The sequence below is a fragment of the Bos taurus genome, chromosome 27 (genome assembly GCF_002263795.3).
Source record: "Bos taurus isolate L1 Dominette 01449 registration number 42190680 breed Hereford chromosome 27, ARS-UCD2.0, whole genome shotgun sequence".
NCBI lineage: Eukaryota > Metazoa > Chordata > Mammalia > Artiodactyla > Bovidae > Bos > Bos taurus.
Genome location: NC_037354.1, coordinates 2,246,870 through 2,263,040, shown reverse-complemented (window position 1 = coordinate 2,263,040; position 16,171 = coordinate 2,246,870). Strand labels below are relative to the sequence as shown.

The 16,171-nt window shown below is 40.2% G+C and overlaps 1 protein-coding gene across 2 annotated transcripts in view; it reads left to right on the top strand.

Annotated features, from left to right (window-relative positions):
- The window catches only part of CSMD1 (CUB and Sushi multiple domains 1), a 2,064,317-nt gene that overhangs the window by 1,950,412 nt on the left and 97,734 nt on the right, over positions 1-16,171 (top strand). For both annotated transcript variants that reach the window (XM_059882319.1, XM_024986326.2), the window contains exon 50: positions 15,170-15,355. In XM_059882319.1, coding sequence (XP_059738302.1) covers positions 15,170-15,355 — 186 coding nt within the window. The remainder of the gene's footprint in view (positions 1-15,169; positions 15,356-16,171) is intronic.

Genomic DNA, 16,171 nt, shown 5'->3' with positions numbered 1-16,171 from the left:
TTGTCTTATTCCTGATTTTAGAGGAAATGCTTTCAATTTTTTTGCCATTGAGGATAATTTTTGCTGTGGGTTTATCATACATGGTTTTTATTATGTTGAGCTATGTTCCTTCTATGCCTGCTTTCTGTAGAGATTTTTTATCATTAATGAGTACTGAATTTTGTCAGAGTCTTTCTATGCATCTATTGAGATAATCATATGGTTTTTATCTTTCAATTTGTTAATGTGGTGTATCACATTGATTGATTTGTGAATATTGAAGAATCCTTGCATCCCTAGCATAAATCTCACTTGGTCATGAAGTATGATCTTTTTAATATGTTGTTGGACTCTGCAAGAATTTTGTTGAGAATTTTGGCATCTATGTTCATCAGTGATATTGACCTGTAGTTTTTTTTTGGTGGCTTCTTTTTTCTGGTTTTGGTATTAGGGTGATGGTCACCTCATAGAATGAGTTTGGGAATTTACCTTCATCTGCAATTTTCTGGAAAAGTTTAAGTGCGATAGGTGTTAGCTCATCTTTAAATTTTTGGTAGAATTCACCTCTGAAGCCATCTGGTCCTGGGCTATTGTTTGTTGGAAGATTTTTGACTACAGTTTCAATTTCAGTGCTTGTGATGGGTCTGTTAAGATTTTCTATTTATTCCAGGATCAGTTTTGGAAGGTTATACTTTTCTAAGAATTCATCCATTTCTTCCAAGTTGTCTGTTTTATTGGCATGTAATTGCTCATATTAGTCTCTCATGATCTTTTGTATTTCTGTGTTGTCTGCTGTGATTTCTCCATTTTCATTTCTAATTTTATTGATTTGATTCTTCTCCCTTTTTTTCTTGATGAGTCTACTAATGGTTTGTGTATTTTACTTATCTTCTCAAAGAAGGAGCTATTAGTTTTGCTGATCTTTGCTGTAGACTCCATAATCTCTTTTCCATTTATTTCTGCTCTGATTTTTATGATTTCTTTCCTTCTACTAAACGTAGGGTTCTTCTGTTCTTCTTTTTCTAGTTGCTTTAGGTGTAAAGTTAAGTAGTTTGTTTGATGTTTTCTTGTTTCTTGAGGTAGGCTTGTACTGCTATGACCCTCCCTCATAGCACTGCTCTCACCGAGTCCCATAGGCTTTGGGTTGTCGTGTTTTCAGGTTTTTTTTGTTTCTGTGCATATTTTGATTTCCTTTTTGATTTCTTCTCTTATCTGTTGGTTATTCAGAAGCATGTTGTTTATCCTCCATATGTTTGTGCTTTTTGTATTTTTTTCCCTGTAGTTTACATCTAATATTACCACATTGTGATCAGGAAAGATGCTTGGAATGATTTCAATTTTTTTTAATTTACTAAGGCTAGATGTATGGCCTAGTATGTGATCTATCCTGGAGAATGTTCCTTGTGCAAAGGGTTCCTTGAAAAAAGAGTGAATTCCATTTTTTTGGAGTGAAATGCCCTGTAAATATCAATTAGGTCTAACTGATCCATTGTATCTCTTAAAGCTTGTGTTTCCTTGCTACTTTTCTGCTTGGTTAATCTGTCCTTAGGTGTGAGTGGGATATTAAAGTCCCCCGCTATTATTGTGTTACTTTTAATTACCCCTTTCATACTTGGTAGCATTTGCTGTATATAATGAGGTGCTCCTATATTGGGTGCATATGTACTTATAATTGTTACATCTTCTTCTTGGATTGATCCTGTGATCAATATGTAGTGTCCTTCTTTGTCTCTTATCATGGGCTTTATTTCAAAGTCTATTTATCTGATATGAGTATTGCTACACCTGCTTTCTTTTGGTCTCCATTTGCATGAAATATCTTTTTCTAGCCCCTCACTATCAGTTTGTATGTGTCCCAAGTATTAAGGTGGGTCTCTTGTCAAGACCCACCTCAATGTATATGGGTCTTGTTTTTGTATCATTTGGCCAGTCTGTGTCTTTTGGATGGAGAATTTAACCCATTTACATTTAATATAATCACTGAAAAGTATGATCCCATTACCATTTACTTTGTTGTTTTGTGTTCGATTTCATAAACCTTTTCTGTGTTTCCTGTCTAAAGAAGATCCTTTAGCATCTTCTTTGGAGCTGGTTTGGTGGTGCTGAATTCTCTCAGCTTTTGCTTGTCTGAAAAACTTTTGATTTTTTCTTCATATATGAATGAGATCCTTGCTGGGTATAGTAATGGTGGTTGTAGTTTTTTCTCTTTCATCACTTTAATTATGTCCTGCCATTCTCTTCTGGCATGAAGAGTTTCTATTGAAAGATCAGCTGGTATCCTTATGGGGATCCTCTTGTGTGTTACTTGTTGTTTTTCCCTTGCTGCTTTTAATATTTTCTCTTTGTGTTTAATTTTTGTTAGTTTGATTAATATGTGTCTTGGGGTCTTTTGCCTTGGGTTTATCCTGTTTAGGATTCTTTGGGTTTCTTGGACTTGAATGGCTATTTCCTTACCCATTTTAGGGAAGTTTTCAACTATTATCTCCTCAAGTATTTTCTCATCTCCTTTCTTTTTGTCTTCTTCTTCTGGGACACCTATGATTCAAATGTTTTGGTGTTTAGCATTGCTCCAGAGATCTCTGGGGTTGTCTTCATTTCTTTTAATTCCTTTTTATTTTTTCCTTTCTGCTTCATTTATTTCCACCATTCTATCATCTACCTCACTTATCCTTTCTTCTGCCTCAGTTATTCTACTGTTGCTTCCCTCCAGAGTGCTTTTAACCTCAGTTATTGCATTGTTCCCATTATTGATTGACTCTTCTTTATTTCTTCTAGGTCCTTGTTAAACATTTCTTGCATCTTCTCAATCCTTGTCTTTAGTCTATTTATCTATAACTCCATTTTGTTTTCAAGATTTTGGATAATCTTTCCTATCATTATTCTGAATTCTTTTTCAGGTAGAATCCCTATTCCTCCCCCTCTTTTGGTTTGGTTTGGTGGGTTTTTATCATGCTTATTCACCTGCTGAATATTTCTCTGCCTTTTCCTTTTGTTTAGATTGCTGTGTTTGGGTTGCCCTTTCTGCAGGCTGGAAGTTCATGGTTCCTTTTAATTGTGGAGTCTGTTCCTTGTGGGTAGAGTTGGACCAGTGGCTTGTCAAGGTTCCCTGGTTGGGGGAACTTGTGTCTGTGTTCTGGTGGGTAGAGCTGGATCTTTTCTCTCTGGAGTGCAGTGAAGTGTCCAGTAGTGAGTCTTGGGGTGTCTGTGTGCTTGGCATGGCTTTGGGCAGCCCATCTTTTAATTTTCAGGTTTTTGTTTCTGTTTTGCTGGATAATTATCGTGGTGTGTCTTGTGCTAGAGCTTGTTGGCTCTTCAGTGGAGCTTGGTTTCAGTGTAGGTATGGAGACTCTTGAGTGAGCTGTTGTCTATTAATGTTCCCAGGAATCAGGAGTTCTGTATTGTTCTAAAGTTCTGAAGTTAAGCCTCCTGCCTCTGGCTTTTGGTCCTTCTCTTATGGTAGCCTCAAGATTTCTTCATCCATACAGCTCAGAAGATAAACCCCTAGGTTAATGGTGAAACAACTCTTCACAGCCAGAAACACCCAAAGAGATTCACAGAGTTATATAGAGAAGAGAAGAGGGAGGAGGGGGATAGAGGTGACCAGGAGGAGAAAAGGGAGAGTCAAAAGGGGAGAGAGCAATCAAACCAGTAATCAAATACCTAAATGCAAATGGATATTGAAGATTAGATTCTTAAAGGTAAAAAATTGATAACAAATAAGAAAAAGCAAAGATTAAAAACCTATAATAGAGGTTAGACTACCAAAAATACAATATAAAATGTGCAAAACAAAATTGATCACCAAAATTTAAAAAGTGTATATGAAATTTGTTTTTTAAAAAATAGGGGGTTTTTTGAAAGGTAACAGTTGGTTATAAAAATGAAAGTTAAAGAGTATTAAAGAACTAATTTTTTTTTAATTAAGAAATGATAATAGTAAAAATATATCTAGGAGTTTCTCCAGAGCTGCTGTTGGTGGTATGGGGACAATTCAGTGTCAGGCAGTCCCTTGTTCCTGCTTCCACTTGTTTTCAAGGTCAATGGTTGCCCCTCAAATGCACAGTCTCAGCATTAACTGCAGGGTTTTAATCTGTTTCATCTATCACTTTGGGGGTGGTTCCCTCTTCTTTATTTATTTTGGCTTTCTCTGTTTGCAGTTCTCTTCAGTGTCTTAATTTCTACCCTGACATCAGGGGGTGACAGTGGCCACTTATTTAGGCTCCCTTGTTCAGTTGTGCTGTGGAGAGGGAGGGACACTGAAAATCAATACCGCTAGCACACGTGGGGAGCGCTCACAGTGGATGGGTTTGACACAGTGGGTTTGACACAGCCAAGGCAGCATGTACTTCCCAGGTCTATAGTGCTCAGGCTCCAGGGTGCTCTGCAAGACCCAGATGGGCTGTGCATTTTGTGCCCTTCCCAGGCCCAAGCCATTCAGGTGACTGGGTGCTTGGTGAGTGCACTGTCCCAGGTAGGCCATGTATCTTATGCACCTCCCCGCTCCTGGCCGTTGGGCTTCCCAGGTGCACCGCACAGGCACAGTCTCAGGTGTGCCATGTGTCTCCTATGGGGAGCTGATCTCAGGCTGTGACACTCCTGGCAGATGTGAACTGCCCAGGATCCCAGGAAGATGTGTTTAGCAACTGGCAGCTCACTCAGAGTTTGCTGGAAGATATGGTCTCTGGGGCTTAGATTGCAGCAGCTCCTTGCCTTCCAGCTCTGGCTGTAGCAAACCTGCCTTTCTGCCTCCGGGGAGGGAAGGCCCTAAATGGCAGCCGGTTTGCTCTCCTTTTTTTTTTTTTTTGGTGATCCTATTGTTTGGGTTGCTATGTCACATTAGCTCCCTCATTCAACCCAGTCCTTACCCTAAGGACCAACAATCTGACGATGCAGGCCTTGACTCCCTGTCCAGCCCCTACTCCCTGCTGGTGGACGCGAAGCGTCTAGGCCACTTCTCTGCTGGCAGTTGTAGTTAGGCACATGGTAGGGTTTTTTTAATATAGTTTCCCTTTTATGTTGCCCTCTGAGATTCCAAAGCTCCCCATAGACATGCCTGTGAGAGGGTTTTCTATTGTACAGAAACTTCTTCTTCACTAATCCCTCCCCAGGATGAGTCTCCATCCCTCAATCTTCTGTCTCTGCTTTCATCTTTTATATTTTACCCTACCTCCTTTTGAAGAGATTGGGCTGCCTTACTGGGTGCCTGGTGTCCTCCACCAATGTTCAGCAATTGTCTTGTGGAAGTTGCTAAATTATCTTTTGATGAATTTGTGGGGGATAAAGTGGTCTCCCTGTCCTATTCCTCTGCCATCTTGGTACTGCTTTGTAGATTTTAAATTTCTCTAAAAGGACTTTAAGTTTGCCCTTTTTTATACAAATGAGGGAATTGATATCAAAGATTGCTAAGGTATATGCTTTGGGACACACAGATCATAGGTTACAAATTCAGGGATGAAACCCAAAAACCATTGATCCAAAGATTGATCATTTTTCATAAATTGTTAACAGTGAGACTTCCCCAAGATTTGCTTTAAAAGCATTTGTCTGTACAGAGAGCAGCTTGGGAGGAAGTCCAAGTATCGGCTTGTAACAAAAACAAAGCTTCATATGTGGGGGTACATTGTCTTGTTTATCAGTGACAGTGTTTCTCTGTCTGGTCTGCAGGCTTCTTAGACTGCTTTGTATTTTTCTCTTTGTTTTCTTTTGTAATAAACTGTTATCGTTAATGGTTGCACTAACATGCGCTCCAGTAAGCTTGGCAGACCTTCTCTTGCACTTGCAGATCTGCCGTAGTCTCATTTAAAGCTGGAACAGAATCCCCAGTCAGAACAGGGTGAGTGGGAAGAAAACTGCCCACAATGCATCTGTCTTTCCTCAAACATTTCCAGATCTAGCTCAACATGTCCCTTTCAGGGAACATTCAGATGAGAAGCTAGGAGCACATAAGTCCTTCTGAATAGAGAGTGGGTTTCTGTGCTGCTGAAGCTTCAGGCTTTTGGGTGCATAAACATCAGGCTTGCAAGGGCACTCATCAGCTGGAAAGGGACTTAAATGTCAGCCTTTTTGAAACCCCTGGGGGGAAAAGAAAAGCATTTAGGGTGACCTAAACCATTGTTCCTCTGAGACTGTGTGTGTGTTTGTGCGCTGGGCTTAGTGGTGTCTGACTCTTTATAACCCCATGGAGCATAACCCACCAGGCTACTCTGTCCATGGAATTATCCAGGGAAGAATACTGGAGTGGGTAGCCATTCCCTCCTTCAGGGTATCTTCCCCACCCAAGGATTGAACCCAGGTCTCCTACCTAGGCAAGCAAATTCTTTACCATCTGAGCCACCAGGGAGTTACTAGTAATTTTAAGAAGGCTGTATCCAAGCTACACAGAAAGCTGCAGAAAGTGCATCCCTGTGTCCATTTTTGGCAAGCAAGACTTCAGATAAACACTTGCCAAAGTGTTTTTTTTTTTAATAGAAGACTATTCCATTCAGTAATACTGCCAATCAAAGTGATACACATGCATGAAACCACCTACTATCCTGGACTTAAATAGGCACAGACAAGGGAGCAGTTGGGAAAAATAATCCAAAAAACACATGGTGATGCTTTAGTCTTATTTGATGGTCAGCTCAGTGTTTTTGGTTATGACTGGGATACCTCTGCTATTACCTCCTGGGTGCCCTGTTTCAGACCTTATTACCTACTAGCACGTGTGCGTGCTCAGTCATGTCTGACTTTTTGCACCCCTGTGGACTGTAGCCCCCTGGGCTCCTCTGTCCATGGCATTCTCTAGGCAAGAACTCTGGAGTGGGTTGCCATGTCCTCTTCCAGAGGATCTTCCCAACCCAGGAACCCAAGTCTCTTGCGTTTCCTGCACTGGCAGGCAGGTTCTTTACCACTAGCGCCACCTGGGAAGCCCATTACCTACCATGAAGTGAAGTGACGTGAAAGTTGCTCAGTTGTATCCAACTCTTTGCCACCCCATGGACTATAGCCTGCCAGGTTCCTCTTTCCATGGGGATTTTCCAGGCAAGAATACTGGAGTGGGTTGCCATGCCTTCCTCCAGGGGATCTTCCCAACCCAGAAATCAAATCCAGGTCTCCCAGAATGCAATCAGATTCTTTACCATCTGAACCACCAGGCAAGGACCATTACCTACCATGCTACTTATCTAAACCAGGCCAGAGGAAACCCTGCTTCTGGACACTCTTTCTCTTCCCTATTATGGGTGGCCCTTCCTTTCGGTTTGCCCTAGCCCTACGAGTGGGGTCCAGATAATGGGAGGGTAGACCGTTTTGAGGTCATGGGGATGTGCACTAGGAAATTGGTGATGGGCAGTGAGAAGGCCACCAGTATGAAGCAAATTTTTAAATATTTAGACAGTGATTGCTGGTCAACCAAATGAGAGCAGTAGGAGGAAAGGGGTGAATCAGAGGATCTCATTTGACTTTCCCACTTACCAGTGGAGCAGTTTACTGAGGCCTGGAGTTTGTCTAGCAGCTCTGTGAGGGTCAGTGGTGACCTCAGATGTGGGTAGAGCTCCTCTGGACATTGAGTAGAATGGAGTGGAAATCAAGATATGAGAATTCCAAGTCTAAGGCCATAGTCCAAGTCCAGCAATCACTGAGCTTTTTAAGGGGAAACAAAGAAAAAAGAAAAGAAATAAAAATAAAAACAAAGCATATGGGGAGGTGTTAAAGCTTGAGCAGCTCCAGAAAGGAGCCAGTGTAAATTACAGAGCACAAGCATTTGATAGAAGTAGGAAACAGTCCAATAAGTGCTTGAAACTTGCAGAGACAAGAAAAATTGCTCTTTGTATGGCCTTAAATATGAAAAGAAAATAAAGCCAAATGGGCCTTGTGCTGTTAAAAGAGCCTGCAACACTGGAAACTCAAGTGTCACTTCTATTTATTTGAAACCAAAATGTCAGCTCACTCATGAGATATATAATAGAAGTAAATTGTCTCCCTTCTGATTTTGTCTTTGCTCTCTTTAACAAACATACTTAAAGGAGTTGTTCCTTGCAATTCATATCTTTATTTACAAAATAAATAAGGATAAATTATGTGTGTGTTTAAAGACACATGCATGTAACAGTAATACACTGTCATTTACTGAGAGCCTACATGGTGTCAATACAGTGCTAATGGTCTTGTGCACATTACTTCATACTGTCATCACAATTACCTTTGGGGTGAGCATTATTAACCTGAGAGCAACAGGACAAGTTACTGGGTAACTCAGGTCATGGAGCTGCTGAATGCCAGAGGCTGGAGCTGATTCAGACGTCTGACTTTAAAACCTCTGCTCTCAGACAGAAGATAAATTTTATGACATGCGTATGAGATTGTTGGTCTGAGTTGCCAGGCAATATAATGCTATATTAGTACAATAAAACAAAAAAAACAAATATAAAGCACAAGGAATTTTATTCCCTTTAGTTAGACCAAAAGTAAGAAAGTTCTCCAGGTTTTGTGAGTTGCATACATTTAGCTAGTTGATGTTTAAAAAGTGACCTAAGGAATATCTGTAGTGTTATTATCATGCAAAATTTCCAGAATGAATAGATGGATGCATACTAGATTTTAGCAGAAAACTGCCTTCATCTCATAAGCATACATTTATAAGGCTGTGATAATTGTTCCATCTATTCTTCACTGAATCAGAAGTGTAAGAATTCCATTTTCAGTAGAATGCCAACCTCTATTTTAAGCTCTGCCAAATAGCCTGATGTTAGGACACCCTGGGGTCTAAAACCTACAGCACGAGGCCAAAGAAAGATCCCCATTTGTTTATCAGACAACATGAAGCGGGTCTTGTTAAGTCCTGGGAATTAGGGCTCACTTGTGCCGAAAGCTTCCAGATTTAACAGAAGTAGTTACAAAGCTTTACTGCTTTGCCCTCTTGGGTCTGAATCCTTTCAAGTTAGGGCTTCAAACATGCTTGTAGAATGTCTTCTTCCCCATTTAACCTGCCAGAGAAATGTCATTCCAATCAGTATTCTCCCCAAATGAGAATTGTAGGGAAGTGAGCCACTGGGCACGTTTCAGCAAGTGGCAGAGAAATTAAGGTTTGTGAGAATGAACAAATGATTGCTGGAGTGAAATCTCAGAGAAAATGGCAAGAAAATAAGATATTGGCAATACTCTGAGAGCAGGATCATAAAGGGCATTTACTGCATTTAGTAAATTAAGCTGAATATTGTGCAAAATACTTAGCAGCCTTCCCACTGATACATTGCCTCGACAAAGGAATGGCTTCAGAAAGCCAAGGTTATAATTTCATTATTTTCAATACTTTGTTCAAAATGATGTCCATATGTCTATGTTTTTTTTTTGTTTGTTTTCCATCTGCAAATTTTTATTATGCCTCATACACACACACACACACACACACATATATATATACACATATGCATTCGTAGAGACACATATACAGGGCTTCTCAGGGGGCACTAGTGGTAAAGAACCTGCCTGCCAGTGCAAGAGACGTAAGAGGTGTGAGTTCAGTCCCTGAGTTGGGAATATCCCCTGGAGGAGGACATGGAAACCCACTCCAGTATTTTTGAACCTCATGGACAGAAGAGCCTGGTGGGCTACAGTCTATAGTGTCACAGAGAAGGCATGACTGAAGTGACCTAGCACACACACACACACACACATATATATATACACTCACACACAGAAATACACACACTCAAATACATGTATACACAGATACTTATATATATATATATACACATATGCACTCATATACACACATATGTATACATATATAATAATACATACTATGAGGGCTACTCCATTTCTTCTAAGGGATTCTTGCCCACGGTAGTGTATATAATGGTCATCTGAGTTAGATTTGCCCATTCCAGTCCATTTTAGTTCATTGATTCCTAAAATGTTGATGTTGATTCTTGCCACCTCCTTTTTGACCACTTCCAATTTACCTTGATTCATGGGCCTAACATTTCAGGTTCCTATGCAGTAACGTTTAACAGCATTGTTCTTTACAGCATTGGACTTTACTTCCATCACCAATCACATCCACAGCTGGGTGTGGTTTTTGCTTTGGCTCTGTGTCTTCATTCTTTCTGGAGTTATTTCTCCAGTCTTCTCCAGTAACATATTGGGCACCTACCGACCTGAGGAGTTAATCTTTCACTGTCATATCTTTTTGCCTTTTCATACTGTTCATGGGGCTCTCAAGGCAAGAATACTGAACTGGTTTGCCATTCCCTTCTCCAGTGGACCACATTTTGTCAGAACTCTCCACCTTGACCCATCTGTCTTGGGTGGCCCTACACAGCATGGCTCATAGTTTCATTGAGTTAGACAAGGCTGTGGTCCATGTGATTAGTTTGATTAGTTTTCTGTGATTGTAGTTTTCATTCTGTCTGCCCTCTGAGGGATAAGGATAAGAAGCTTACAGAAGCTTCCTGATGGGAGAGACTGACTGTGGGGGAAATTGGGTCTTATTCCAAAATGCAGTTCTTGGGTGCAATCTCAAAAATGACAGAATGATCTCTGTTCATTTCCAGGACAAACCATTCAATATCACAGTAATCTGAGTCCATGCCCCAATCAGTAATGCTGAAACAGCTAAAGTTGAACAGTTCTATGAAGACCAAAAAGATCTTCTAGAACTAACACCAAAAAAAGATGTTCTTTTCATTTTAGGGGACTGGAATGCAAAATAGGAAGTCAAGAGATACCTGGAGTAACAGGCAAATTTGGCCTTGGAGTACAAAATGAAGAAGGGCAAAAGATAACAGAGTTTTGCCAAGAGAATGCACTGGTCATAGCAAATACTCTCTTCCAACAACTCAAGAAACAACTCTACACATGGACATCACCAGATGGTCAATTCCAAAATCAGGTTGATTATATTCTTTGCAGCCAAAGATAGAGAAGCTCTATACAGTTAGCAAAAACAAGAAAGGGAGCCAACTGTGGCTCAGATCATGAACTCCTAATTGCAAAATTCAGACTTAAATTGAAGAAAGTAGGGGAAACCAGTAGACCATTCAAGTATGAACTTACGATTATACAGTGGAAGTGAGAAATAGATTCAAGGGATTAGATCTGATAGACAGAGTGCCTGAAGACCTATGGATGGAGGTTCAAGACATTGTACAGGAGGCAGTGATCTAGACCATCCCCAAGGAAAAGAAATGCAAAAAGGCAAAATGGTTGTCTGAAGACGCCTTACAAACAGCTGAGAAAAGAAGAGAAGCAAAAGGCAAAGGAAAAAGGAAAGATATACCCACTTGACTGCAGAGCTCCAAAGAATAGCAAGGAGAGATAAGAAAGACTTCCTCAATGATCAGTGCAAATAAATAGAGGAAAACAAAAGAATGGGAAAGACTAGAGATCTGTTCAAGAAAATTAAAGATACCAAGGGAACATTTCATGGAAAGATGGGCACAATAAAGGACAGAAATGATATGGACTTAACAGAAGCAGAAAATATTAAGAAGAGGTGACAAGAATACACCGAAGAACTATACAAAAAAGATCTTCACGACCCAGATAATCACGATGGTATGATCACTCACCTAGAGCCAGACATCCTGGAATGTGAAGTCAAGTGGACCTTAGGAAGCATCACTACAAACAAAGCTAGTGGAGGTGATGGAATTCCAGTTGAGCTATTTCAAATCCTGAAAGATGATGCTGTGAAAGTGCTGCACTCAATATGCAAGCAAATTTAAAATACTCACCAGTGGCCACAGGACTGGAAAATGTCAGATTTCATTCTAACCCTAAAGAAAGGCAATGCCAAAGAATGTTCAAACTACCACACTACTCCACTCATCTCACACACTAGCAAAGTAATGCACAAAATTCTCCAAGCCAGACTTACACAGTACATGAACTGTGAAATTCAGGATGCTCAAGCTGGATTTAGAAAAGGCAGAGAAACCAGAGATCAAACTGGCAACATCCACTGGATCATAGAAAAAGCAAGAGTTCCAGAAAAACACCGACTTCTGCTTTATTTGGCTATGCTAAAGCCTTTGACTGTGTGGCTCACAACAAACTGTGGAAGATTCTTCAAAAGTTGGGAATACCAGACCACATGACCTGCCTCCTGAGAAATCTATGCAGGTTAAGAAGCAACAGTTAGAACTGGACATGGAGCAACAGACTGGTTCCAAATCAGGAAAGGAGTACATCAAGGCTGTATATTGTCACCCTGCTCATTTAACTTATATGCAGAGTACATCATGCAAAATACCATGCTGGATGAAGCACAAGCCGGAATCAAGATTGCTGGGAGGAATATCAATAACCTCAGATATACAGATGACACCACGCTTATGGCAGAAGTGTAGAGAAACTGAAGAGTCTCTTGATGGAAGTAAAAGAGGAGAGTGAAAAAGTTGGTTTAAAATTCAACATTCAGAAAACTAAGATCATGGCATCTCTTCCATCATTTCATGGCAAATAGATGGGGATACAGTGGAAACAGTGACAGACTATTTTTTGGGCTCCAAAATCACTGCAGTTGGTGACTGCAGCCATGCAGTTAAAAGTCACTTGCTCCTTGGAAGAAAACCTACGATCAACCTAGATAGCATATTAAAAAGCAGAGTCATTACTTTGCCAACAAAAGTCCATCTAGTCAAAGGTATGGTTTTTCCAGTAGTCCTGTATGGTTGTGAGAGTGGGACTATAAAGAAAGCTGAGCACCAAAGAGGAGAAGGCAATGGAACCCCACTCCAGTGTTCTTGCCTGGAGAATCCCAGGGATGGGGGAGCCTGGTGGGCTGCCGCCTATGGGGTCGCACAGAGTCTGACATGACTGAAGCGACTTAGCAGCAGCAGAGCACCAAAGAATTGATATTTTTGAACTGTGGTGTTGGAGAAGACTCTTGAGAGTCCCTTGGACAGCAAAGAGATCAAACCAGTCAATTGTAAAGGAAATCAGTCCTAAATATTCATTGGAAGGACTGATGCTGAAGCTGAGACTCCAATACTTTGGCCATCCAGTATGAAGAACTGAATCATTGGAAACGACCCTGATGGTAGGAAATATTGAAGGCAGGAGGAGAAGGGGACGAAAGGGGATGAAATGGTTGTATGGCATCACTGACTCAATGGACATGAGTTTGAGCAAGCTCTGGGAATTGGTGATGGACAGGGAAGCCTGGGGTGCTGCGGTCCATGGGATTGCAAAGAATCGGACACGACTGAGCGACTGAACTGAACTGAACTCATACACACACACACATATGTACATGTACCCTCATGCACATATATACATATACACTCATATATATATATATCTACACACTCACACACATATGTACATATACATTCATACACATGCACACGTATATATATATATATTTCAGATTGTTGAAATAGCTGATCATAAATTTAAGCATAAGAGAAACTTTGGAGTTTTAATTTTTCTAGAACTTGGATTCTTATCAGTGCTACATTTTCTTTAACTCTTCTGATAACTCCCTATTGCATTTACTGAAGATTTTGATACAGAAAAAAAATCAAAGACAGCAACCAAAAAACTCAGACTTAGCCGCAGGTGACCTGGGTGCCTATAGAGCAGAAGGAGGTCTCACTTGGGAATCAGGTCTGTTCTCCAGCCCCAGGTTTTAAACAAAGTCACTGTGCTAATCCAGGTGAATAATTCCATCTTTCTGACCCTCTTCCTTACCCATAAAATTATATGTTTATATAAACTTTTTCAACCAGTCGTTCCTGCTTTATCTTACTAGGTGTGTATTCTTATTGGAAGCTATGTGGGAAATATTTTAAATGATCTAAATTTAAAATCCATGATGCTTCAAAACCCATAACATCTTCGATGTTGATTGAATAAAAGAAGATCCTTAAATTAGTGATTGCAAAGATTTCCTTTGACAAGTGCTCCTAAGTTGTATGTGTATTTGGGGACATTCCTGTCTTATCACCTTCCATTACTATGGATTCCGTGTGCTCACTCGCTCAGTTGTATTCAACTCTTTGGACCCACCAAGTGTAGCCCACCAGGCTCCTCTGTCTATGTGATTCTCCAGGTATGACTACTGGAGTGGGTTGCCATTTCCTCCTTCATGAGATCTTCCCAACCAAGGGATCGAACCCACATCTCTTGCCTCTCTTGCACTGGCAGGCAGATCATTTACAATACCTGGGAAAACCCTGGGTTCCTTACTGTAACTTATTTAAATTCAGAGTTGTTTTTGTTGTTTCATCTCACGGTAAATAAGTCGGGGTCAGAGCTAGTAAATTTAAGAAGGAAGTGCTTATAATAACTTCTTTGTTCATCTTACTAGTTGTTAAAAATTCCTTCCTCTTTGGTACCACTTTCTTGCCCAGCCTTTCAGGCTAGGGTGGTGGGAGGGGGATTCAGAATGGGGGGCACACATGTATACTTGTGGTTGATACATGTTGATGTATAGAAAAAATCATCACAATATTGTGAAGTAATTATTCTCCAATTGAAATAAATTAACTAATTAAAAAAAAAAAAAACTGGCTTGTGTGTCCATCCCTGTAGGACTGAGCCTTCTGTTCTGAGTATCTCCCTTAATTCCTTAGTTCTGCAGCCCCTGCTTTTTGACTGATAGTTGATAAATTCATACATTTTATAACAATGGATGCATTGATGCTCTTAGCTAAGGTAATATTTGTCTTGAAACAAAATTTCCTGTGCTTTAAGTAAAATGAATCTTTGGCGAGTGGGGTGAGGGGACTTAAGCTGTGGGAGGTTAAGACCTGAGGTGAGCTATTCCTAACTCTGATTCCAATGAAATCTCAAACCCAAAGAGTCAGTATGGTGATAAATTTGTGATGGTAAAGATATTAATCTATGCTTCCTTCCCCATATTAAATGAAATATAGCACATTACACTGTTCTCTTCACCATGACCGTCTGATAATGTCCATGTGATGAATCTGAGAGCCACCAGACATACCTTCTGGAATAATAAATTTTAAAGATACTGTATTTGACCCATTTTTCATCGTCTCTCATTAACTCTTAAGACCGAAACAACTTTGTAAATGTGCCTGTTTATGCCACACATGAGAAATGCTAATATTTAACAGTTTTTATATACCATTAAGATGAGACACAGAAAAAGAAAAGAAGAAAATTTAATCGCATCTTGTCAGAATAACCCTGAACTTGTCGTTTTTTGTTTTTTGTTTTTTGTTTTTCTCTTCAGCTGTGTCCTGTGGAATCCCAGAGTCCCCAGGAAATGGTTCATTTACAGGGAATGAGTTCACACTGGACAGTAAAGTGACCTATGATTGTAATGAGGGCTTCAAGCTGGATGCTAGTCAGCAAGCTACAGCCGTGTGTCAGGAGGATGGATTTTGGAGCAACAGGGGGAAGCCCCCCACATGCAAACGTAAGTGTCCAATGCTCTGCCTGGCTTCACAGATTTAAGGAGGAATAGATACATGGGTGAGAACTCTGTACTCCACAGTGCAAGATCCTTTCCCTCAGCATATGAGCTTTTGTCTCTGGCTTGTGGTCATGTTACATCAGTCTATTCCGTATCAGCCACTCTAACCATCAACATAACCTTTGCGGTCGTGAAGGCGGATCATATGGAATCACATTGGGTCCATCAGCACCTAGACCATGAAATGTACACAGAAAATCCTGGCCTTGCTGCCGTGTTCAGTTTGGAGAGATTCAATCAGGAGGTTATTGAGACATCAAGCACTCTACACAAAGTATTAAAACATAATTCAACAAAGTTTGTTCTGCGTCTCCCATCTCACTGAGTTCCCTGAGTGTCAAGGTGGTGCCTGGGTCTATTTGTACATCACCTGCTCTGTGTAACACACTGATGCTCAATAAATGCATCACTGATTTGTGAAATAGGGTGAGTTCTCTGGAAAGCTATTAAGAGTATATGATGATATACTTAAAAGAATCAGAAGTTTGGACTCATTCTTAAACTGTAGTCTTAAAAAAAAATAATCAACTCCATAACACAAAGCCAAAGAGAACAAAAGTTCACACACACACACACACACACTTGTACATGCCCACACACACACTGTATACCACACTTTTCATTGAAGCTATGTTAAACTAGCTTCAAATTGGAAATAATCTACCTACCTAGTTTCTAAAAATTGAAAACTACATAGTATTTCTACTTATACAGTATTTTTACTCTTAAGATATTATGTCAAAGTCTTCAATTATAAAA